The 27,616-nt window shown below is 35.1% G+C and overlaps 1 protein-coding gene across 3 annotated transcripts in view; it reads left to right on the top strand.

Moving 5' to 3' along the window:
* Positions 1 to 27,321, top strand: part of LOC131147987 (uncharacterized) — a 49,905-nt gene extending 22,584 nt beyond the window's left edge. Inside the window, exons 3-9 of one of the 3 annotated variants that reach the window (XM_058097696.1) lie at positions 1,130 to 1,219; positions 10,040 to 10,082; positions 11,458 to 11,564; positions 13,290 to 13,385; positions 14,573 to 14,763; positions 14,870 to 14,939; positions 26,916 to 27,321. In XM_058097696.1, the coding sequence (XP_057953679.1) occupies positions 1,130 to 1,219; positions 10,040 to 10,082; positions 11,458 to 11,564; positions 13,290 to 13,385; positions 14,573 to 14,763; positions 14,870 to 14,939; positions 26,916 to 26,948 (630 nt within the window). In that variant the 3' untranslated portion in view covers positions 26,949 to 27,321. Of the gene's footprint in view, positions 1 to 1,129; positions 1,220 to 10,039; positions 10,083 to 11,457; positions 11,565 to 13,289; positions 13,386 to 14,572; positions 14,764 to 14,869; positions 14,940 to 15,374; positions 15,769 to 15,933; positions 16,153 to 26,915 lie in introns of those variants that run through there. The other 2 variants (XM_058097695.1, XM_058097694.1) reach the window with 2 other exon arrangements.
* The last annotated feature ends 295 nt before the right edge of the window (positions 27,322 to 27,616 follow it).

Raw genomic sequence — 27,616 nt, 5'->3', positions numbered from 1 at the left:
CTCCCCCAATGATGCCCCAAGCCTTTTTAAAGAAACAAGAAGTGTACCCATCTTACTTACCATATGTCAAACTATTTATCATATGGAATGTGGTTTTTCTGTTATCCCATCAATACAACTTCTGTAAGCAACATTAGAATATATCCAGCTTCTCAATTATCTAACACCTCTCTACCAGGGAATACGAACACCTCTGGAAGCGTTAAGTGTCAGTATCTGGCACGTGTTGAATGGCAACACTACCTAACAAGTATACAACACATGTTGGTTTTACTTTTTATTTTTTATTTTATTTTATTTTATTTATTTATTTAATTGTAACACAGCTGAGACAGTTCTTGATAATGGAAGGACACATCTGGACACTTCTTGGTCTAAAACACTCTGTTTTGTTGCCCCCTTTAATCCTGTTAACATAACCCATAAAAAGATTTTGAGGAGAAGCTGAGAGAGAGGCTGAGAGTCAAGAGGCTCTTTGACATTGGGATGGTTGGACTTTGGAGCCCCAATGCCATACACCAGCATCTGCCAGACTTTCCCCTCTTTAATACCACCAGTTTGTCATTCTTTGTAAATCAATTTATTTTTTATTTTTTAAATTTCTTGATGAGCTGTGCTGTTGGACCGGTATTCTGTAATAGCAATGTGGTTGATGATTGTGTAACTGTAGTTTATGAAGTTTGCAATTGATACTTGTGCATAAATGATGCTTATGTTTCATTTTAAATTGAAATTACCTTATTATTGGTAATCTAAAAGGAAAGACGTGCCTATATATATTAAAGCGTCCTTGCTATTTCATAGCCTTATTCTTTCAAAAAATTGCTATATCTCCATGTCAGTATAGTATTATAACCATGTCTTGTGCTGTATCAGTGCTTCCTAGCTTCTCCATGTGGATGTGATAGTAGTCTTTGCCAAAGCATTTAATATGTGGAGAGTGGAAATCATTTTCCTTTTTCTTTTTTCTCTTAATGATTTAAATTACATTGAAAATTTGTAATTTCATTCACCCATATCTATATTATTGATAACACTAGCCGGGGATATAGTGACAGTAATCAATGTACCTACATAAAGTTTTATTTTAAGATTGATGATTTGTGGTGAAATCTTCTCATGATTTTAGGAAGTAATGGCTACATACCGCATTCTATCAAACCCTGATCTTATTGCAAGAGTGTCAAATCGTGTATGCAATGCTCTTGTTCTGCTTCAGGTCTGTTAATTTTATAGTTTTTTAGTCATATTATATTGCAAGTTTGCGACTTCTCATTGCTTCTTTATTTAATGTTATTATCATTTCTTTAAATTCCATGGGGATATTTCTGGAAGTACCAACTTTTTGTGGACTTGTTTGAGATTTATTGGTTCTGTGCTTAATCATCATGCGGGCCCTTGTTTGTATTTTGTTGACCTGCTGAATCAATCTCCAAAACCAAAGGTTTTAAATTTCAATCTAGATCTAGATTTTAATTTTCAAGGCTTCATAAGTATAAAAATTGCAGTAGAAACTTTAATTTTTGCCGTTAATTTCAGTTTTGGTTTCAAAAAATGATGCAAATTAGTAGTTAAGCATGAAAACTTTGTTTGGAAACTTTAGAAACTATTAGCAGACATAAGAAAGCAAGTTGTGGAACTAAAATGTTGTGAAATATTACAACATTATGAGTCTGTGATGTACAAGGGTATGTGTACAGTAATTGTATTAAATATATAGAACCAAAATAGATGAAATTCGAAAATCAGTTAAATATTAGTTATTATGCAAATGCAACTACTTTTGACATAGAAGGTTGAACAAAAATGTTGTAGCTATAATCTAAGCTTTGTTTTGTAAAATTTTTAAAAGCATGAAAGTTATCATTCATATCCTTTGTAGCAGTTTTTATTTTTGATAAAATAGAAGAATTATTAGGAGAGAAATAACAATTTTGGGTTTTGAACCTAAAGTTTTATTTTCAAAGAAATTTTATTGCATGGTCAATTTTTTAAAAAATTTTACTACTATCTTGAGGTTCCAAAGAATTTCAAATGGTTCGTAGAAATTTATGACCATGCTAAACCTATGAATTTTATGAAGAGATCCCTTTCTTTTCTTTATTTTTTTGGAGATCCCTTCATTCACATAATTGTGGAAATACAAGAAAGGTGATCAAGATCACATGTTTTTTTTTTTTAATAAAAAAAAAAAAAAAACAAGATTACAACTTTTCTTCATGATTTTTTTTCCAGATGAAAATTTTTTGCAACACTTTACATTTTAATGGGTACCTGATTGTTGATTACTTTGTAAGATTAAGTTTATTGCAGGCATAATGTCTGATCATTATCTCACTTGCATCAGAATGATTTTTATTTTTATTTTTTTTATTTTTGCTTTGTCTTCTTTTATTCTTGTTTCTTTATTTGTTTTATTTTTTGTTATAAGAAAAGGGGGGGCCTCGGGTTGTAGCAAAACAAATGGGGTTCCAATCTTTTAGGGCAAGGCTTAGAAAGATGTTTATTTCTTACTTATAACTCTATAAGCATATGCAAGCTAAAAATGAATCAGGTTAGACAATTAGACAAGAACATTCCATTCACAAATGGCTTACAACTGATATATGATTAATCGTTTGTGGTTCATATTGATTAACGAGCTGAATGGGCAATAGAAAGGAAGGGATTAGATTGGGCATGCTACTTGTGGATGACATTTTTGTTGTAGATGAACATAAAGAGCTCAATGTTGAGCAATGTTTTAAAAGGCAAAGGTGTAAGGCATTTTAACCCTTAAGAGGCAAGGAGTAAACTATAAGGCATTGGGGTGTAAGCCTCTTAAGGATTTTATTTTTAAAAATAAAGAAAAAAAATTAAGAAATCACAAATATTATTTTAAAAAATCAATTATATTTTTCAAACTACTTGTTGGCCACTTAAAAATGGCTAACTTGAATTCATTGCATAAATCATGACGAGATAGCTATAACATTACAAAGTTCAATTTATTTTCAAGATCCAAGATACAACTTTCAATTATTTTGAAAAGGTTGAGGTTCAAGATTTTTAGACATCAATTCATATTATGACATTCCTTTTATATAAAGCATTAAAATTTTCTAGCCAAATCTAACTTGAGAGTTACACACCCAAAATGCGTAAGTCTCAAGTTAAAGGGCACAAAAGACACACCTTTTGTACAAATGCATTAGCCTTCTTGGGATTTGGTATTTTAGATTAAGCCTCAATGCATTTTGGGCATGCCTTGTGTCACGGACCCCCAAAATGGGACTCAAGTAAGGGCCGTGCAGCACTCATTGAGAGGTCTCCCTCGACGAGTCAGCCAAATCTCACACGTTCAAGCTTGCAAGTACGAGCATTAGGTGAGTCTCAATACTCAAGAGAAATAAGGAACAATATGATATCACACGAGCAATGTATTCACATACACGAAATAAGGCCACAACAATCAGGTATATCACAATCCAAGGCAACAAAACACCGTAATGAAAAGGACTACTTGTATAATTCAAATCTACGAGAATAACCATACAAACGTTAATACACATAATCATATATTCATTCTAAATCCCTAGAGAATACAATTATAGCAGTATCTCTCTCCCCCTTTTCCCCATTACATTGTCACTCCCTAACATCCTCCCCCACTCATTTTATCGATGTCCTCGTCGATATGTTGTAGAAGGCCTCCTCACTCTGTTGATGTTGAAGCTGATGTCGTTGTCTTGGAATTTCTGAAATCTTCAATCTTTTGTATGGCATGCTGAAGGTTTTTTGCCTTTTCCCAATTGTTCTCTTCTTCTCCCAGCCCCATCCACTAAACTAGATATTGTTGTTGTTGACGACCTTCTACATTGACAACTCTGTTTGCAATGATCTCTTGAACATCTTTGTTTACAGGCCGCCTTCTGGAAATTGTTGATCTCCTTATGTTTTGTATGGCATGCTGAAGGTTTTTTGCCTTTTCCCAATTGTTCTCTTCTTCTCCCAACCCCATCCACTGAACTAGATATTGTTGTTGTTGACGACCTTCTGCATTGACAACTCTGTCTGCAATGATCTCTTGAACATCTTTGTTTACAGGCCGCCTTCTAGAAATTGTTGATCTCCTTATCTTTTGTCGGTGCGGATCTGTTTTATCTATGTGGAATGAATTTAGGTTGCTTACATGAAACTTGGGATGGACTGGTCGTCTGTGGCTCTTCATCCACTCTGGGTGTTCAATACAATAAGATGCATGCCCCACCATCTCGATCACTTTGATTGGACCTTCGTAATGGCGTAAAAGCCTTTTTTCCTTGCCGCGAAGAAATTAAAATGTCTCTGGCGGCACTTTTACATGAATCAGATCTCCAGTTTCAAATTGTTGTGGTCATCCCCCTCTGTCAGCCCATTTCTTCATGAGCTTCAATGCTTTTTCTAACTGAGCTCGAGTGACTTCGATGTTTTGCAGCCAATTCTTTGTGAATTGGTATGCTTTCGGGCAATTTCCTTTGTATGGACCATCCAGAGTGTGCGGGAGAGTCGGTTGTTGACCTGTCACAATCTGAAAAGGGCTTTTATTAGTTGCAGAAGATTTCATAGAGTTAAAACAGAATTGTGCCGTGTCCACTAAAGGAACCCAATTCTTCTGATTTGAGTTAACAAATTGTCGCAAATATTCTTCCAGCATCCCATTAAAACGTTTGGTTTGACCATCTGTCTGCGGGTGATAGTTGGTGGACAGATTAAGGTTTGAGCCCATCAAGCGAAAGGGTTCACCCCAAAATCCCCTAGTGAATCTGACATCCCTATCACTGATTAGGCTTTCTGGAATACCCCAATATTTCACCACATGCTTGAAGAATAGTTGAGTTGTCTTCTCTGCTGAACATGGCTTCGAGACTAGTACGAAAGTTGCATACTTTGAAAACCGATCAATCACCACCAGAATCGTGTCATGCTCCTATACTTTTGGCAATGAGGAAATGAAATCTAAAGAGACACTCTCCCATGGCCTTGCAGGAACTAGCAATGGCTCCAACAACCCTGAGGTCTTCTTTCTTTCTACCTTGTCTTGTTGACAGATCAAGTAAGTTTTGGTATAATTCATCACATCGTCTTGCATATTCGGCCAATAGTACCCCTATTAATCAATGCATGAGTTCTTCGCCATCCGGGATGATCAGCCCACAATGTATCATGACACTCTTTTAGTAAGGTTTTCCTCAAGTTTCCAGCTTTGGGCACGTAGACTCTCCTGCTTTAGTCATTATTAGCCCATCTTCTACCTAGAATTGTCGTGTCTTCCCTTCTTCTATCAATTTGCCCAGTGTCTGCGCTTGCTGGTCTGTACTTAAATATTCCCTGATGAGATCTTTCAAAGGTAACATCACTCTACTAGTTGATAAATGACTGATGAGTTTCAATGCTGCCAATTCAGTTTTTCTGCTTAAAGCATCAGTCACTTCGTTTGTCTTTCCTACTTTGTATTCAAAATCAAAATTAAATTCAGCTAGCTTCTCCTGCCAATGGGCTTATTTTGAAGTTAGTCCTAGTTGTGACAAGAACTGAGTAACTGCCACATTATCGGTTTTTACCACAAATTTGGACCCCAAGAGATAGTGCCTCCACACCAGGAGACAGTGTACCATAGCGAGAAGCTCCTTTTCTCACGCTGTATAGTTCCGTTCGGCACCCATTAATTTTCTACTTTCAAAAACAACTGGATACCCTTCCTGCAAAAGAACTCCTCCTAATGCAAAGTCTAAGGCGTCTGCTTGTACTTCAAATGACTTTGTCTCATCAGGAAGGATTAGCACAGGATCTCCTACAATCTTTTCCTTTAATTCAACAAATGCTAATTGGCAATCTTCTAACCACCCCCATGGTAACTCCTTCCTCAGTAAATTTGTTATTGATACAACTCTTCTAGAGTACTCCTCTATAAACTTTCAATAGTAGTCGGCTAGCCCCAAGAAGGATCGCAGTTCTCTAACGGACGTAGGTGCTCGCCATTCATTGATGGTTTGTACTTTAGTTGAATCCATCCGTATATGGCCCTCTTCAATGATATGCCCCAAGAATTTAATACCCTTTTGAGCGAAAGCACACTTCTCCCCTTTTACATATAACTAATTTTCCCTGAGTTTTTGAAAACCTGCCGAAGGTGATGTTTATGTTCTGCTAAGGATGTGCTGAAAACCATTATGTCATCAAGGTAAACGACCACAAATTGATCAAAGTAGTCCCGAAAAACCTGATTCATTAAAAAACAAAAGGTAGTAGGTGCATTTGTTAGCCCAAAAGGCATGACAAGGAATTCAAATGCTCCATATCGAATGACACAAGTGGTCTTAGGTTCATCTCCCTCTACAATGCGCACTTGATGATATCCCGATCTCAAGTCCAGTTTAGTGAAATATTTAGTTGTACTTAATTGATCAAAAATATTGGCAATCAGTGGAATGAGATACTTGTTGCGAACCGTCACCTTATTAAGAGCTTGATAATCTACACACAAACGCAAACTTCCATTTTGTTTCTTCTGAAATAACACTGGGGCCCCAAATGGTGCTTGTGATGGGCGGATGAATCCTGCTGCAATTAGATCATTTAGTTGCCTTCTAAGTTCAGCTAACTTAGGCGGCGCCATTCGATAAGGGGCACTTGCTGGCGGTTTCACCCCCTGCAAAAGCTCAATTTCATGCTTAATCTGTTGTCGAGGTGGTAAAACCCTGGGTAGCTATTCTGGGATTGCCTCCTTGAACTCTTTTAAAACTTCCTTAATTTCAATTGGATATTCGCCTATTTCTTCATTTTCTGAAACTACCGGTAGAACCACGAAAGCAGGTTCTCCCCTTTTTACTCCCTTCTTGAATTGGAGGGCTGAAAGCGACTTCCTCTCATCGAAAGTGTTGTAAGCTGCGGGAACTGCGCAAGGTATATCTCCCATTATCACAAGACAATCTGCAACTGGGTTCAGCATTGAGCGTGTCACTTTAAGAAAATCTATCCCCAATACCACATCAAAGTCATCGAGGGATGCTATAGGAAATCAATTGTTCTAGACCATGACCCCATTTGGCAAGCTACTGTAGGTGCCACTCCGACCATGGTTAATGCTTTAGAATTCATTGCTTTCAACTTCCCCACATCCTTATCTACTTGTAATTCTAACCGTTGAGCTTCTGAATCACCAATGAAATTATAGGTAGCCCCTGTATCAATCATGGCCTTGATTTTATTTCCATTCAAAAGCAGATCAACGTACATTAAGCCCTTCTCCTGAGACTTGTTGGTAACTACTTGGTGCTCCAATGCTCCCAAAAATCTCAATGCTCTCACCATATTTTGTTTTTCTTCTGGGGTTGCTGTCGGGGTTTCGGTTTCCCCTTGAAGGGCCTTCAGAGCATTCAAAGTCTTTCGTTCAGGGCACTCCGCCACTCAATGCGGTCCCATGCAAAGGAAACATGAGACCGGCACCCGACGCTCCCCACCACCTGTTCGTCTGCCCCTCCACTCCCTAGTCATGGTCGCTTTTTTATCTTTCCAAGAACTATTTATCTCCTTGTCCCTTCCCTCATTTGTGGGCTTAAACACTATTGGGTCTGGAATCATTATTGGTGGACATGGGGAAATTTCGCTTCCCATAACTGTCTGAAAAATCATCCAACCATTCAGCAGCAGCGAGGGTGGAAGAGAGATCACTAGCACCTTACTGACACAGTTCATTCTTCGGCCATGTCTTCAAACCCCGGAGAAAATGAAATAGCCTTTCTGATTCGGTCATGTTTATGATGTCCAACATCAAGGCCTGATATTCTCGTACATAACTCCTTATTGAGCCGGTCTGTTGCAATTCCATTACTTTGCACCGTGCTATGTACTCTACATTTTCTAGGTAGAATTAGGTTTTCAACGCCTATTTCAATCCCTCCCAAGTGTTAATGGCACACTTATTGTGTTGAATTTCATTCCATTTAGTTCTCTACCACAATTTAGCATCCCCAACCAGGTATACGGTTGTCATATTTACCCGGTCCGCTTCTAAATCCACTCGTGAGCACATGAAGTAGTGCTCCATATCAAAGAAGAAATTATTCAGTTCCTTTGCATCTCGCGTACCCCCAAAACTTTTAGGTTCGAGTACCTTTAATCGAAAACCTTCACTTGGATCTGCAATCGGCCTTCGAGCTATCTGTGCCACTGCATTCACTTTCATCATCATTTCTTGTAAATTCCTCTGAACTTGGTCCACAACACTTTGGACATTGTCCATCTCCTTCAAATCTTCCTTCAAAGCAGTGATGGACTCCCTAACATCTTCTACAAGGAGATCAAAATTTTCCGTTAGCTCCCGTAAGGAGGCCTCAAGCTCTATTGGCTCTCCCCATTGGGATGAAAGAGATGGTAATATGCTCTCAATATGTTCCGGCCTACTCTCAAAGGCTTCAAACTGCTCGATACTCCTCTGGAAGGCCTCAAGCTCTATTGGCCTTTTCCCCAGGTATTTTACACATGGAATGAATTTTTCAAGTTCCTCAAGTCTCTACAAATTTTGATACCTCATAGAGATCTCCTCTGGGGTTTTCTTCAGCGGTCTTAAGTTCTGTTGGCACGCCTTTCTCCTTTATCAATGTTGCCACCAACCCTTGGAGTTCACAACACGTTGTCTCCAAGGTTACAAGTTTTGTCTCAAGTGCCTCAATGCGCACAACTTTTCCCAGCTTGTTTCTCATGTTACCACTCATGGTGCTCGCACACACTATGCTCTAATGCCAACTATTACGGACCCCCAAAATGGGACTCAAGTAAGGGCCGTGCGGCACTCGTTGAGAGCTCTCCCCCGACGAGTCAGTCAAATCTCACACATTCAAGCCTTCAAGTACGGGCATCAGGTGAGTCTCAATACTCAAGAGAAACAAAGAACAATATGATATCACACGAGCAATATATTCACATAAAAGGAACAAGGCTACAACAATCAAGGTATATCACAATCCAAGGCAACAAAACACCATAATGAAAAGGACTGCTTGTATTATTCAAATCCACGAGAATAACCATACAAACGTTAACACTCATAATCATATATTCATTCTAAATCCCTGGAGAATACAATTATAGCAGTATCTCTCTCCCTCGTTTCCCCATTACATTGTCACTCCCTAACACCTTGCCTTGAGGCAAGCCTCAATACAACCCTTGATTAAGCTTGTAAAACATTGATGTTGACTGACTGATTGGTATCAATATAAAAAATTATGAAAATGGAAAAACAAAAACTAAAATCTAAAAACTGAAAACTGGAAAAACAATATCAAAAATTATGAAAACCAAAAACTAGAAACAGAATCTAAAACTGAAATTTGCAGCATGTTTAGGTCTCTTCCCAAACTGAAACCAAATATTTGAAAAAAAAATTAATTGCAAACATGATTATTTTTGTCATTGAATCAAATAACAATTAATTACCATACTCTATGCTTCAATCATTTTAAATTTTTTCATCAAGTACTAAGCAATTTACAGTACTGCTATTAATGGACCTGAACGAATCTAACATTATAAATAAATTTAAATCTTTAATCACTAGAATAATGAAAAAATACGATAGAATACATTAAAAATTGTTCTATATAAATTTCTTAGTTTACTTAATAAATATATGTTTAAACTTGCTCATTAATGCTACAAACAGCCACTGAACTTAAAGCTATAGGGTTGCTGCTTCAGAATGAAAAGCTTTGAAATGTTGTAAACTTAAATAAATTTTATGGGATAAATTTTATGCAAACATTAGTTTTGAAAAGTGAGGGCCTTATTCATTATGACTCCAAGAAAATTTTTTACCCACACAAGATGCATTTTAAACTTTGAGAGTGCATACGCAATACAAGGATAAGGCATCACATAGGTGCCACCTTATTGGTGGCACATTATTAGCATTTTACTATTGCTCTTCATTAAAGTTCATTTGTTGACGTGCAGGTTTACTTTTTATTCCCTTATTCAAACTTTGTAAATGTAACTAATATTCAGTTGATTGTTACAGTGCATTGCTTCCCACCCAGAGACAAGAAAACAGTTCATTAAAGGTATAGATTTTCATTCTTTTTTCTAATGTATGAAGATTATATCGCTTGAATTTGATTATGATGATCTTTTTATGCTATACACATACACAAACAGAGAGCAAGTACCTTGTGTAGAAGTAGAACTAATTCAAAATTACACTGTCAAGAATTTTTGGTAATCCCACTGTTAAATCTTCTTGTCATCTTATTCTCCTCATGCTTGTCAAGTACCAAGATGATTGAAGATTACCTTATCCAAAATACAAATCCAGATTAGAAATTTTCAGCTATGAAATGAAATCTGTCAATTCAAATTTTGATCATTGGCAAGCATGATGAATATAGCAAGGTATCCAATCCAACAGTCGGATTGTCAAGACATCAGCCCAACAAAAAATTCTGGAAGTGTATTGTCAACTGTTTCTACACCAGGTATAAGTGTATCATCCCTCGTACATCGCACAACCTTTTTCTTACATGGGCTTGGCATTATTGGTACCATGCTGATAAATTATCGGATCTCATCCATCTTTCCTACCTTTTGTATTGTTTTTCTAATTTGCATAGGGTTAGAGTTGTAAACTTGTACAACATCATCCGCAAGTTGATTGTTGACTAAGCATATTGTAAAGGTTCTGGTTTCTTACATAATTTTTATATGCAATTTTTAAGTCATTAATTTCCAGAGGCATCCATTCATCTGTTTATATGTAGATTTTTTTTTAATCTGTACATACTCTATAGGTGATTGGGCATGAGCTCTTTTGTTCATGTTGACGTTTCTTCCTACAACATATACTCATCTATTTGGAAAATTATCCAAGATTCAGTCTGTACTCCTATTGGACTCAAACTAATGACCTAAGGATATCTTCAAGATGTCTGTACTTTACTGGTAACAGCTCCATGCTATGGCTGTGGAGACATTTCTTGAATCCTGGAAGCCATACCTCTAGTGAGTCTAATCTTTAGCTTAGTTGTAAGAGTAGAGGGCTGTGTTGAGATTCTATTTGATAGCTACCCTTGAGGTGCATATTTTGACTTTCTGTGGCCCATGTTGGTGCGTAAAATATATTTGCATGACAATTTTTTGACAGCATCATAAACTATTAATTTTTTAATTCACATGTTGGATTTAAATTATTTCGAAGTACAGCTCATTGATATTTTCTTGAGTTCCAAGCATGTAGGTATGTCTGCATACTTCTTCCCCCTGTCCACCATCGCCTCCTGCCCCAAAGGGCGCCCCAAAAATTGCATAGGAGCTTTGTGTACCAGATATTTACATTTTACATTTACATTTTAGACCAGAATTTATCTGTTTTACAGAAATGAATACATCAGTTTTGCAATTTTATTTTCAGAGTATGTTCTAATTGTTCTGCATTGCCTGCAGCTAACATTCCACTTTATCTGTACCCATTTCTTGGCACCATGACCAACCAAAAGCATATTGAATATTTGAGGCTTACTAGCTTGGGTGTTGTTGGTGCTCTAGTGAAGGTAATAGTTCCCTCTCATAAATGAATAGTATTTCCGTGTTCTGCATTGTTGACACATTTTTTTCTGCTAAGTTTAGATTGGAAACAGATAGCCGAACATGCATTTAATGAAAGCAGCTGTTGAACTAACTTGTTAAATATATGTTTGAGGTGGTGTATGGATTGTGATTTAGCCAATGTGAACGTCTAGGAAAAGCCCATGATTCCTGGTAGAATCTGTAGATTGAAGAAATTTCTACACGATGTCTTGTGAATCAAGGTTTAAAATTTTCATTTCAACTAAAATTTTGAGGCTTCAAAAATGCAGAAATTTTGATGGAAATCCCAATTTCAGTTTGAGTTCATTTTCAAATATATATATATATATATATAAAAAAAATTAGCAGTAAAACCGTGGAACTTTTTTTTATGAAAGTTCAGAAACTGTTAATATACATAGGAATGTCTGATTAAGAACTAAAGTATTGTGCATAAAATGTATGTATGACAAGCATATGGTGTATGATGTATAATGTTTATTAAATGTAAAGTCGTAAGATTGCTAAAAGCTTCAATAGTATAAAATAAAATTCATAAACAAACTAGGCATTCGTTCATGTGCAAATGCAACTTAGTGAAGCTTTGTTTAAACCTCAACCACTATAAAATGCCATCTAAATCAAGTGATTTATTTAACGAAATTTTCAAATTTTTCAAAATGTTTTATATGAATTATCAGGGCCTCAAAATTTCCATCAAAGTTTCACAAAAGTGGTGTTATTGAGTATAATATTGGAGGGATTAAAACTAATATTTCAGTTCAATTTTTGTTGAAAATTTGAGATTTCAATAAATTTTGGATGATTTGTGCAAAATTTGAACAAATTTTCCTCATATAGGAATTGACCTTCTTTTCAATTTCAAGGGTTGTGGTAATTGGAAATTTCTTTCAGGACTTTTGCGGGAACATTTTTCCTATGAAGTTGTGCTGCTCTGTTTGGGTTGCAGGCAATTCTTAAAGGAAAGAAGGGCCTCCTGGCTTGAACCTAACGTTGGCAGCAGATTAAAAGGAAATTCTAATTGAGATATATGAGTTTCAATTACCGTTCGAGCTTTGGCAATGATGGTTGAGTTCCTTGGATTAACCTTGGGATAATAGGATTTGTTTGCCAGTTTACAGGAGTGTTTTCTCTGATGCTTAGCACAGCATTGAAGAACTTAAATCTGAAGATTACATTGTTGGAATGTTGTTAGCATCTATTAGCGGTATTTATGTGAGAACTTTTTTTAGAAAAACTGTAACCAACACAAAAATCGATGCTATTTACTTCTGCAGCATTTTTTTTTTTTTCTTTTTCCTTTTAATCTTCTTAACATTTTTTATGATTTTTTTCGCTCATTAGACTTTAGGTGAACTAGCTTTAATTTAGTTCTCTCCCTCTCCCCTTTCCTACTGACAAGGGAAGGAAACTTACCTAATATTTGATTTTCTGGATCAATGCCATCTTTACTAACACCTTTTTATACACTGATTTTTTTTTTTTTGGTTATTTTATGTTTAGTTTGATAAGTATCAAATTTTTTATTTAAACCTAGCATCTTCCTTTTGTAGCATGAGAAATTATTAGATTAGTTTCTTTTTGTTAAGAAAGCCCCTCCATCATAATTTAATGTGGCACTAGAGTAACTCCTTCCAAATTTATACAAGCTTGACCAATTCCAAATATTGCAAATTTATTTTCTTCAGGTTGATGATGCTGAGGTTATTCATTTCCTTCTCAAATCCGAAATATTCCCTTATTGCTTACGCTGCATGGAAGTGGGCAAAGAATTGTCAAAAACAGTGAGTGCCTGGAATTTCTTGTTCCGTTGCAAGCCTTTAGAAATTTTAAGTATCAATATTTTTGAGATTTCACAATACTATCATTTGACCTAATTTCAACATATTCAATGGTATTTGGCATGCGAAATTCAGCAAAACCATCAATAGGTGGCATCTTATATTTCCAGGAGTTTATTATTTGGAATCTGGACATATTAGTCGAAGTGTGGAACATAGGAAAAAGTTGACTCTGTAGGTAGGCACTAATGGGAGTAATTAAGTTGCTGCTATTCAACAAAATCGTGTTCTCATTGTGAGTTTGGACTCATGCATTTAAGAAAAATGGCAGGATTGGTGAGAGAAGATGTATTAACACAACTCAATGACAGATTATTTGGTCATTAAGAAAAAAGATTGTCTTTCTTTGTCACAAGAAGAGAGAAAAGCTCATTACTGAAAGGATCTTTGCAAACTTAAATGGTGAATATGATTTGTGTTGGGACCCTGAATACATGGAATACTGTTTTTCTAGGTTCAGTAGTTATTTATCATATGCTCTTTTTTTTTGCCCCCCTCTGATAACCTGTAATATTTTCTTTTCTTATGTCCATTTTATCAAACTTTTTTTTTTTTCAGAAATTTATAGTTTTGTTTTTGCATATTTTAGTTCTCTTGGCAAAGTTCTGGCCTTGAGTCTTTTGAGGATATTTGAATTGTAAAGTTACTTCTTCAGAATATCAAATCAGCCAATGATTCTTTTGCCACACATCTTACAGAAAAAGATTTTTTTTTTTTTTTGTTTTTTTGGGCTCTTGATCAACATTCACATTCATTAAATGTGGCGGCAACTTTGGGTGCTATTCTCAAGCATCATGACAGGAATCGCTGAAGACATTTCCATCAGCTGCCTTGCCCAAATAGTTTTTTGTGGTCTATGACTTTGCAATTCTTCAAAAACTACTTAATGGGGTGGGAACTCCCATTACAATATTACTGGAATTTAGAAGAGATAAAAAAAAAAGGAAAAAAAGGAGGATACCCTTTTTGAAAAATGAGAATTGGATGAAGTTCAATGTATGTCACCTGTGAACGTAGGCAGTGTTCCTATGCTTCTAGTTTTTGTTTTAGTGTTTCTTAAACCAATAGCTTGTGTTCTACATGCTTTTAAGAAATTACACTACTTCTAGTTAATACATGTTACTATACAGGTAGCCACATTTATAGTTCAGAGAATTCTGATGCATGAGGAGGGGCTGAAGTACTGCTGTTCTTCAGCGGAACGGTTTTTTGCAGTGAGCCATGTATTGAGAAGCATGGTTGAAAACCCTGCAGAAGAACCATCACCACGGCTTCTAAAACATATTATTCGTTGTTATCTTATAATGTCGGAAAGTCCAAGGTTATATTTTGAGACAGGGTCTAATGTTCTCTAATATGCAGATTTTAACTTTTGTTGACACTTACTGAGTCAGCATCATTTTTTAATTATTGGTTTTCAAATGCAGGGCATGTGATGGATTAAGAGGTCGCCTTCCTCCGCGATTAAAAGATAATGCCGTCATTAGCATGCTTCATGTAAGTCCGCCATCCTTGTTTAACTCCCATGCAAGCGCTTGTGCAGTATGTACTTAGAGGCTTTTGCATGCACGCACGTATGCACGCACACACGCCATTCGTTTCTTCCTTCTAAAATACTCCACTGAGGCACTGTCGATTAGTATTACACAAAAGAAGTCAATCGGCACCAAAACATGGTTCCTCCCTTCATGGAAAAACTTTGGATTTGCAGTCCCTCATCAGTTCTGGATCATGGGATCATTTTCCATCACTGATAGAAAGGGGTGTTGCACAAAATGTGCTCCTAAGCATGATCACGAAAAACCTTTTATCGCCCAAAGACAGGACATGGTTTCAGGTTTCTAGTACAACCTCGGGAATATTTCTCCACCAGGCTAGCTGGAACCTGTGCCATTCAATTTCATCTTTGTGATTGTACATATACCATTGCAGGAAGATCCACAAGCTGTGGAACAGTTGCAGCAATTGCATTATAATGTAGCAACAGGACACCGATCAAAACCAATGCCAATTGGGGAGTTGTTCAAGCGCCTGACCTTAGGGTAGACAGAGGTTGGGTCCTGGTGCATGCCACACCAGGCTGCATCCCCCAATCCACAAATGGTTTTTATTTATACGTGGTGCATGCTGAAATCCTACCTTAGTTTTGTGGCAATTCGTGTAGAATATGTGTTGTCTGTTGTATGGTGTTAAAAAACAATCCAAACTTCAACCCTTCCCTCTGGTAATGTAAGCTTTCTTCAATGTAGGGCTGTGGAGTACACACGTCCCACAGGCCAAAGCTAGTCTATTGTTAGTTAAAGAAAGAGGAGTCATTTTCATTCAATGCTTTTTCTCATTATTCCTAAAATTAAAACCTCCCAAGCTATCATATAATTACAAGTTTATGATAATTAAAAATCAAGGATGAATAAGTAATTTAATACAATAGTTTGAGCATTAAATTTTGCGAATTTCTATGGGCTCATTATTATCTCTCCATTGTCTTCAGCTAGGGAACGCATGCAGCACACCTTGCATTCTTCTTAATTTTAATTTAAAGAGTAATTATATTATTATTTTCAGTTATTATAGGAAATGAACATTTTATAGAAACAAGATCAGGGGATTGGCTATTGTAATCCTTAGTATCATGTTTGATTTCCAGAATGTAAAACGAATTAGGAATGAAATTTTGAAGTACGCAAATCAGCTGCTAATTTCAATGTCATTCTATCCTATTTTATTACATTCAAACGTCGATTGAAAGAAAATTTCCCTTCATATATTTAATTAGCGTGCGTGCGTGCGCACATGTAAGTTGTTCTTCGACCCTCACATTTAAGTCATCCATTGATGTTGATATGCTCATGGGATCCTCTATAATAGGTTTCAGTTAAAATATGTTTACTTGTTTGTCCATGCGTCTAGCTCCCATCCTAAGATTTGCATAGCAGAGCCCAAACGATGCATTTATTTTTTTCTGGATTTAACAAGCCAAGTCGAGCTTTAGCATGCTTAGATTATTGATTAAATACTGGATAAGCTAGAGATTGAGTTTATCATAAATTAAGATTGAATATATTTGTTCAAGCTTGCCAACTAAAGTATTAATTTAGACCGTGCCAAATTCTATTGAGCTTTGGTTAATTTGAGTATAAAGATAATAATATTTGATAAATTTATATATATATATATATATATATATATATACATTTAAATATAAAAATGGAATAGTATTTGTTAATGTATTTGTGTCATTCTGGCAACTTGTAAGAGTGAATAATATTTGCAGCACCTGCCTGTTTTGGTAATATGAGAAATGAGGAAATAGTGGAAAAAGAATATCAACAAGTAGGTTGTGAGTTGTGAGCTGTAAATTGACATCTTATCACCACACTACAAAGATTAAGGGAACTAAACAAGTGGACCTCAACCTTTTGATCCTACTCATCCTTATTAAGAACGACGTGGGCATATTACGTTTGATAAAGAACTTTTTTAACTTTTGAAAAGAAAATTTTTAGCATTCTGGGAAAGCTTTAAAAAAAATTATATATTTGAATTTATTAAAGGATAAAAGGTAAGTTTTCAAGCAATTTATTTTATTCAATAGATATTCTTAGTTTTTTTTTAAAAAAAAATATTCCTAAATTATTCATGCATTAACTACATTTCCTAAAAGGACATGGTCCAACACTTTAAACATTTTTAGGCATCATACTATTATATTGGAAACTCACAATTAGATTTGTCTTTGTAGCTCCTTTTTCCCAGTGGCAAAACAATTTGAACAATAACCTCCATTGGTTCCCCTTTAAAAGTTTCTTTTCATAAATATCCAAGGGCAAACTAAGCTTAAACAAGCAAGCAGAAAAAATAAATTGGAAATTTCTCATGTATTGTAAATGACAAGCATAAGCAAGTCTTTACCAAATCGAACTTCCAAGTTGTTCGTAAACAGCTTGCTATATTGTATCCCTAGTTATTATTTAGAGCCAAGACGAAACAAACAAGTTCATTAGCCTAATAACTTAGAAGTTGTTTGTTTGATGCAAATTAACAATACTAATTTGTTTGATTGATTGGGGCATTTACATCCTTCAAGAAGGCTTATTTATGGTAAGACCAATTTAGGCTTGATAAACTATAGTGGGGTTGGAAGAAGGGACTATTTGGGCTTATTTGGCTCGAACTCTATAACCCATATTTATTGATAGTGACAATGCTTGAGGCTTATAGGATAGCTTGGTTGGAACCAAAAAAAAATAGAACACTCTAAGATGGTATTAGTAAAAGCACCCCCCCCCCCCCCCCCCTCTTTTTTTTTTTTAACTTTTTTGTGAAACAAAACCCTAAAAGAGCTCCTTTCGCTTCTTAGAGTGAGAAGCTCCAAAAGAGCCAAACTTTTAGTAAGCATATCAATGGCTCAATTTGGTAAATGTCATTAGCTTATGCACAGTAAACAAGTTTGGGCAATTATATTAAAACTCAACTTGGGCTCGACTCAGTTAAAAATTTAATAAACATGCTTAAGCATGGAAAAGCTTAGCTTTGATCAATTTGTTTTATGTGACATTTAAGCAATTGTCAATCATTAGGGTTTTTGTTCTCCCCTTGATGTGAATGGTATGATCCCAAGAGGGGGGGTGAATTGAGTATTAAAAATTCTTCCTAGGTTAAGTTAAAATCAGCAGTCAGTATTGTACAACCTAGGGTTTGTCTAAGCATTCTCAATTCCCCCAAATAATCAAGTTTGCAAATATTTAAAACAAATATTTGTAAATTAATATCTCATTTACAAATGGAGATGTGCATGCAAATAATTATAATGATAAACGGAGGCATATACATGCGGAAATTTAAGTATAGAAATATAAATGAGATAGAGAGACAAAGCGACACAAGATTTGTTATCGACGTTCGGCCAAATCAGCCTACATCCCTACCTTGGGCATACCCCCCAAGGATTCCACTAAATGCTCACTTTGACTGGGCAGAGTGACGCCACTTACAATCCTCTCCTTACTGGGCGAGGAATACCCTAGCTCACATTATAAGGCTGACCCCAACCTATAGCCTCTCCTTACGAGGCGAAGAGTACCCCAACTACACTTATCGGGCGGAGTCATAACCTAGCCACACTTTACGGGCAGTGCCAAGACCCAACTCAATTACCAGGCTGAGTCTAACTGGTCTCCCTTGCGGGATAGAAACTCCCCAGTTCAATTATGGGCTGAACCCAATCGGTCTCTCTTATGAGACAGAGAATCCCCAGTTCAATTTACCGGTTAAACCCAACCAGCACATTAGAAACATTTTTGTACATTAAAATGCTTCTACAACTAAGCAAAGATGTACACCAATAAGACTTAAGACATGCACTCTAAAATGATATGAAATTGTGCTAAGTAAAGTTTGGGTATTTTTCTCAAAATGATTTTGCAATCTTTGCAAATAATTTATATAATAAGGTCTTCAAAGATTTATACTCAAATAAATATTTCTCCATAATATTTTTCAATAAAACTCAGGAGAACCTAAGGTGTTTGCTTTTCAAAACATTTTTGCAAAGATATGATCTTTGAATACAAATGGAGTATGCAATGACAAACTTCAAAGATCTTATACCCTACAAAAAGTTTCTCCGAAAATATTTATCAAGAAAATAATTGGGAGAAACCAAGATTTACTCTCAAAATTGATTTTAAAACAATGAAAGAATTAATGAGAGTTAAATGGTTTTGATGATATAAATGCCCTAAAAAATTTGCTTTCTTTCAAAAATGATGTTACAAGAAAATGGATAAGTGAAAGAGAGATAGAGGGAGTGTTAAATTTTATCCTAAATAAGATTTTGTAATAAAAATGTTTTGGGGGAACTTTGATTAAGAGAAGTTTTGAGAGAATTTTAAAGCTATTCAAAGTTGTTAATTTAGGCTTATGAAGGGGTATATATAGAGTCTAGGAAAAATATGACCATTGGAAACATGCTCATCATTTTAGAAAAGATTAATTAAAATTTTAATGACAATTAGTGCTTTTAAAAATAAGCCAACCCGAGAGGTTTGGTCAACCGATTGAAGTGTCAGTCGACTGTCCTTTCACAGCATATTTGAAATGTTAAATGGGGTTGGTTGGCTAAGCAAGGTGTGGGTTGATTGGTTGAGGGTGATTCGGAGCCCTTTATAGGTTTGGTCAACCTAGGCTCAAGGTTGGTCTGCCGATCCAAGCGGCCAGTCAGCTGAGGCTTTAGTCAACTATTTGACATCTGGCCTACGGTATGGTCGGTTGGTTGAGCTATTTATAACCTGAGCGGGTCGGTCGACCAAGGCTAGTTAAAACTTACTTTTGACCTTGTTTTTGACCTAAAATAATTTTGAAAACCTTTGTATGATTTTGACTTTTATGAAAAAGGTTTGTCTTTGAAAGATTAGGTCTCTTAGGTCAAACTATAACCATCTGAGCAATCAATCATATCATGCATATGCATGCATTATTTTAGACCAAGTAATAAAAATTAAATGCAATTGCAAATAAAAATATTTATCTTTTTCTTATTCTTTTGCTCTTCTGTCTTCCATGGAATGCATCAAGTGTATAATCTTTAGGTTCCTACTGGCTTCCATATTTTTTGTCCTTATGTGTGAGTTGAAACATAACATGTTCAAGCACTAAATACACACATAAAAAACATGTCAGCATCAAAATAAGGATCGAACTCAAAAAGTCAACGATCTCACTCTTTTTTATGATGATATATGCATTAAAGCAAAATGAAGTTTAGTCTAAAAAAACTTCCCCTAACAATGTGCAGTATTGAAAGATAAACATTATAACACAAGTATATTCAATAAAGAAGACATTTTAAATAATCATGCATTTAAATTTTTGCATTAAAGCACAAGCTCAGATAATCGCCCCTATATTTTTGCCCCAACAAAAAGTTCCCTTTTGGTCATAAACATTTTGCTCATAAAAATTCTTCCTCTTTTGGCATCAGCAAAAAAAAGGCTAAGCTGAGTAGTAAACATTTTGAGTATTAAAAACACATTTAGCAAAAGAGAACTTCCCCTTTAAATTTTTTTTTTATTTTTCTTCAAAAAACTCTCCCTTTTTTAGTATAGATAATGGTCATAAAAATTTTATAACTGTTTGAAAGATATAGTCATTAAACATACAAAACAGTATAATTGATCATTTAATATAAAAATGACATGATAAATATGGCCAGATCAAAAATATACACAACACATTTCAATTTGAGCATTATATAAGACCTGCAAAAGATTGAAATTTAAAAGCATGCGGAAAATGAAAAAGTAGGTTTGGGCATAATCATGAACTAACTAGTTCACATGCATCTCATGTATGATTAATAAACCAATTATGCAACACCCTAAAAAAAATTGATATATATATATAAATTTCATGACATAACATTTTAAAACAAGATAGCACAAGTCATGAAGTATTTCAGCGCACAAGAAAGAAACAAGATATATTTTATATAAGTTCATTTCTTGCCTTAAAAATATGTTTACATATCCCCTTTTTTATATTATCAAGAAATACAAAGGGCGATGCTTGCAAAAAAAGAAACTTTAATATAAAGCTCATGCAAGCAGAATTTTTCTCGTTTAGCATTTTAAGAACAGTTCATAATATAACTAAAAAGAATAGATCATATAGATCCTAAAGATATCAGGAAATTTAAAGCAAGGATCATATGGCTGAACATAAGGCATTGTGGCTAAGTAAAATATTTTAAATTAAAATTTTCAATAAAATTATCACATCTAAGCGCAAGCCACGATGAATTCAATACAGAACTAAGCTGAAATACTGGTGAGCATAATAAGATAGAAATTTGTTTTTAGATGCTCCCCCTATCAATTTGAATACGTGCTTAGATACTGTTAGCTACTTATATTGATATTAATTGTGAAATATTCGTTTTGAGGTTACACAGTATAAGTATTATTTTCATTTTTAAACAAATTTTACTGGATATATGTTGACTAGTAAAACTATTCTTAGAACACACATGCACTAGAAATTTAACATTAAGTCATGTGTAAGGTGTTCATGCGTACTAGGAACAATCCATATCAAAGATGATTCAATGACGACAAAGTATGATGTTCAAGGTACTTAAAAAATGGGACTCAAAAAGTAGAAATAATAAAAATGTGAGTCCATGGGGCAGGTGCTTTTGATCCTTTTCTCAATGATATGGCTTAAACTCTCCAGTATATTCTCAAGCACACAAAAGTGCATTTACAGGCAAGGATGAAGCACAAATGTACTCACAAATTATATGAATTAAAGTTCAATGTGAGTATGTGATTTTCTCAAAAATAATTTTATTATCTTTGAAACCGATGTATGTGATAGAACACTTCAAAGATTCAAACCCTATTACAAATTTTCTCCTAAAAACATTTTTCAAATAAAGTGTATGAGAACCTAGGATTTTTGTTTTCAAGAAGTTTTTGTCCAAATATATGTATATGATCTTTGATGAAAAATGAGTAGGCAATAAATGTTTCAAAGATCGTGAACCCTTAAGAAATTTTCCCAACAATGATAAAACAAAGTAGTTCAAAGGAAGTAGGGGTGTCTACTCAAAATAATTTTTGCAATAAAGAATATGTAAGCCTCTGAGATCTTGCAATATGTGTGCAAGATTCACAAGCAATAAATAAGTTTTCTCCAATGATATTTATCAATGAAAACATATGGAGAAACTTTAGATTTACTCTCCAAAAATGTTTTGTAAAATGAATAAAAAAAGAGTAAATGATTTTTTATCTTAAAACAAGATGCCCAAATAGATGCTCTATTCCAAGATGATTTTTCAAGAGAAATATGAAAAGAGAGTTAAAATTGAATAATGAACAAAAATATTTAGGGAGGTTTCTCTCTAATCTCACTCCTTAAATTTGAGTAATGAGGAGGTATATATAGAGTCTAGGAAAAATCTAACTGTTAGGGACACATTAGGAATTTTTAAAATTTTTTAATAAAAATTAAACACGTTTTAAGCGCTTAAAATAACTTGAGCCTGAGAGGTTCAGTCGACCATCTTAAGGGTCGGTCAGCTGAGTCAAGGCGATATTCTAAACTTTCGTAGGTTTAGTCACCTGGCCTTAAGCCCGGTCTACAGGTTCATGAGGTTCGGCTGGCCGAGGGCATTTTTGAACTGAAATTTCAGTCAGTCGAGGCAGGTAGAAAAAGTTAAGTTTGAAGGTCGGTCGATCGTGGAAGATACATTCAATTTAGGTCAGTCGCCCAAGGCTTGGTCAACTATTTGACTTCTGCCTTAAGTGTGTTCGGTTGACCGAGGTGATTTGAACTGTGCAGGGTCGATCAACCGAGGCTTTTAAATTAAGCCGAAAAACCCAACGTCGATCAACTGTTTGTAAAATAAATTTTGACCCGAAATAATTTTCCTAAAAATTTTTTGGTCCCCTTATGGTCAGACTACGGTCATTTTGAACTTTTCATTCACATTATGCATGCAATGCATTATTACAGATCGAATAGAAAGCAAAATGCAGTACAAATTAAAACAAGTCTTATTCTTCTTCTTTGCTCTTCACTTAATAGAAAACATCATGCTGAGATGGTCTTTAAGTACTTCATGACTTCCATTAATCCTCTTCTTTGTGTGTGTGTGTGTGTGTGTGTGTGTGCTAAATTTAATAACATGTTCAAGTACTAGGCACACACATTATATTCAAGTGCTTTGTCAGTATCAAAATAGGGATCAGACTCAAAAAGTCAACAAAATGTGTGTATATGTGTGTGTGTGTGTGTGTGTGTGTGTGTGTGTGAGAGAGAGAGAGAGAGAGAGAGAGATAAAGTGTCACTAGGTTGTTTAACACTAAGCTAGTTATATTGATAAGTGAAGTAGACTCAATGGTCCTTACAAGATATAAAATACACATATTTATACCCCTATTTCTAGTCAAATTGGAATTTACAAATAATCCTAGATTATGCCCTTTACAAAGCTAACTTCAATTTTTAAACCTATTAACAAATGTACTTAACATAAATAGAACCTCTTTTAATGTGTGCATTTTGTTACAATTGACTTCTTGCTTCCTTTTTTTTCTTAGATCTAGCTTTATTTAGAATGTGTCCAAACATAGTTCTTGGGCTAGCTTTGTTCATAGGTAGGGTATCCCCCTACACACTTTATTTGCCCGAGTCCTTTAATGACTGCCATCACCTCATTTATGTTTTTCTCTAGCTTACTCAAGGCGAGCATCCTTCATATGTTAATTAAGTCCTCTTTATGGCAATGTGTTGACTCTTCTAATTAGCTTATTAGAGAAGTAGATAGTTGGTGGAGAAATATTGACCAAGGTTTGGTTCATCTTCATTTTCCTCGCACTATTCAAGACATTGCTTGGATAGTCATATTTTTTGGGCAATGTGTAAAGATAGTATAAACATCGAGCACGCCAAAGGGTATTTGATCAACTAGTGCGCCAAACAACCTTTCAAGGTAAAGGGGCTAGTATCATGATAAGGAGATGGTTAAATGTGGATGAAATGGGATTGTTATACCATCCACCATCAAAGGTGTTATTATAGATGCCTTATTGCATAAGAAGTACCCTTGTGGAATAGGATCATATAGGAAGTAAGCAGTAGAAATCGTAAAAAATCATAAAAGGAACGAGAAAATGGGGAGGTGAACAAACTCAAATTCGAAGGGATAAGGAGATAAAATGTCCATGCCTATGTGAATGGGTCAATGAGTGTAGTTCTTTCTTTTTTTTTTCAGGTCCAATGAAAGCCCACACTAGGCTTGGTCTACACAACGAGTGGTTGGCCTCTCTCATTCCACACCTATTCACCCTTCTCAAGATTCAAATCTAAAACTTTTAACATCTAAATGTCAAACTTTAACTGCTGAACTATCTCCTAAAAGAATCAAGTGTGTAATATATGAATATGTGTGTATGTATATATATGCATGTATAAATAAACATACATATGTGCAGTAGGGTACAACTCGATTAGAACTTTATATATATATATATATATATATATATATATATATATATATATGATAAAATAAAGAAAAAAATATAAGGGAACTCACTATTTTACATTTGATTATTAAGAAAAAAAATAAAATATATAAAAGTGAATGAAAATTTTAAATTTTAATTATTAACATGTTAATTTATTAAGGATATTATAATAAATTTTTATTTTTAATTTAACATTTAATATACATAAAATTTTAATTAAAAGATTATAAATGCAAATAGAGCCTAAAGATACGAAAAGGCCGCAGCCTCAAAATCCTAGCTTTAAACACTCACAAAGCAAAAATTCATCCTTGTACTGCAAAGTTAAGGCGTCTTGTCAAAGATCTTGTGAAAATAAAATAGGCCATAAGCACGGTGTCACAGACCCCCAAAATGGGACTCAAGTAAGGATCATGCGGCACTCGTAAAGAGCTCTCCCCCTACAAGTAAGCCAAATCTCACACATTCAAGCCTGCAAGCACAAACATCAGGTGAGTCTCAATACTCAAGAGAAATAAGGAACAATATGATATCCCACGAACAATATATTCACATACATGAAATAAGGCTACAACAATCAGGTATATCACAATCCAAGGCAACAAAACACCATAATGAAAAGGACTACTTGTATTATTCAAATCCAAGAGAATAACCATACAAACATTAAAACAAATAATCATATATTCATTCTAAATCCCTAGAGAATACAATTATAGCAGTATCTCTCTCCCCCTTTTCCCCATTACATTGTCACTCCCTAACATCCTCCCCCACTCATTTTATCGACGTCCACGTCGATATGTTGTAGAGGCGACCTCACTCTACTCTACTGATGTTAAAGTTGATGTCGCTGTTTTCGAATTTATGAAATCTTCAATATTTTGTATGGCGTGCTGAAGGTTTTCTGCATTTTCCCAACTGTTCTCTTCTTCTCCCGGCCCCATCCACTAAACCAGATATTATTGTTGTTGACGACCTTATGCATTGATGACTCTGTCTGCAATGGTCTCCTGAACATCTTTGTTTACAGGCTGCCTTCTAGAAATTGTTGATCTTCTTATCTTTTGTCGGTGTGGATCTGCTTTATCTGTGTGGAATGGCTTTAGGTTGCTTACATGAAACACGGGATGGACTGGTTGTCTGTGGCTCTTCATCAACTCTGGTTGTTCAAGCCGATAAGATGCATGTCTCACCTTCTCGATCACTTTGATTGGACCTTCGTAACAGCGCAAAAGCCTTTTATCCTTACTGCGAAGAAATCGATATGTCTCTGATGGCACTTTTACAAGAACCAAATCTCCAGTTTCAAATTGTTGTGGTCGTCTCCCTTTGTCAGCCCATTTCTTCATGCGTTTCGATGCTTTTTCTAGCTGAGCTCGAGTGACTTCGATGTTTTGCAACCAATTCTTTATGAATTGGTATGCTTTCGGACAATTTCCTTTGTATGGATCATCTAGAGTGTGCGGGAGATTCAGTTGTTACCCTGTCACAATCTCAAAAGGGTTTTTATTAGTTGCAGAAGATTTCATAGAGTTAAAACAAAATTGTGTTGTATCCAGTAAAGAAACCCAATTCTTCTTATTTGAGTTGACAAAATGTCGCAAGTATTCTTCCAACATCCCATTAAAACGTTCGGTTTGACCAGATGTCTGTGGGTGGTAGCTAGTGGATAAATTAAGGTTTGAACCCATCAAATGAAAGAGTTTACCCCAAAATCCCCTAGTGAATCTGACATCCTTATCACTGATTAGGTTTTTTGGAACACCCCAATATTTCACCACATGCTTGAAGAATAGCTGTGTAATGACCTACTATTTAATTTAGGGGGTTTTTTTTATATATATACTATAACGTTTAAAATATTCTAATACCATACTGGCTTAAACCCAATCATCAACCTAAGCAGCAAGAAGCAGAAATCCAATAAAACAATAACCATATGTAATTATATACAATACCAGAGTGCTAAATTGTTTCCCAAAATATACATATATAACTGCTCCCCATAAATATCCTCAACTAGCTAGAACTATACAAAAATACTCACTATAATATCAAGGCAATACTGAGGCCCCTCTATCTGCGAGCCTGATCTGCTCGCCTACCTGGATTACCTGAAAAATGTTAAAGTAATTGGGATGAGCCAACACTCAGTAAGACAAAATATGTTATTGCTAGTGTGTGGCAAATGAGTTACAATATTATGAAAATATATTTCTATAAAATCATGTATAACTGGATATGTAAAAACAGTACAAGTAATAGAAACCACCACAATTTCCATGTTGCTTAACATATCAGTATTTTAGGTTACTATTTCAAATACTTCTAATGTACATAAGTATATTCTCTATCTCTGTAAATCTGTATATACATAATAATAACTGAAAACTTCCCTGTGGATAACTGTGTGTCATGATTTAACCCCTCATGACAGGGTTGCGCGGCCCGTAAGCGGGATCTACCCTAGCTGGCCGACTAGGGTAAACCACTATACTCCTTCGGTTTGATCTGCCCTCCTCAAGCCTGTCCATGTCAGGGCACTATACGATCGACCTACTACCACGTATTGTCTGAATAGGTGGTTGCACTCTTTAAACTGTATGTAATTACGGTACCGTGCTCTACTGTATGGTCCAACAGGGTCTGATACTTTATAATATATTTCTATATACAACTAACTGTTTTACCATGATTCTGTAATAACTGTATTAACCATGACACTGTAATAAACTATAACTGTATCATCTGTATTTCTAAACTGAACTGTAATATGTAAGTCATGGTACTGAAAACTGTATAATCATGGCACTGTAAACTATATAATCATGGTACTAAAAACTGTATAATCATCGTACTGAAAACTGTATAATCATGGTATTCTGTAATTACTATAAAACATAACCACTGGATGTATATTCTATAAATCATATCCTACTGAAACATAGTAAAATTGTCTAGCATAACATATTTCTCTTACCTGATTTTTGCTAAAACCCTCCTACTGTAACGGGTCCTACACCCGCAAGGTTCTCCTCTCAACACCCTGAAAATCATAAATCTCATAACAAAACATTACTATTTCTACGTCTATTATATTTCTCACAACTGCTAGAAATCCAAATTTCGGATAAAAGA

This window comes from Malania oleifera, chromosome 2 (assembly GCF_029873635.1).
Source record: "Malania oleifera isolate guangnan ecotype guangnan chromosome 2, ASM2987363v1, whole genome shotgun sequence".
Lineage (NCBI taxonomy): Eukaryota > Viridiplantae > Streptophyta > Magnoliopsida > Santalales > Ximeniaceae > Malania > Malania oleifera.
Note: the sequence above shows the minus strand (reverse complement) of the source record. Positions and strands in the feature narration are given on the sequence as shown.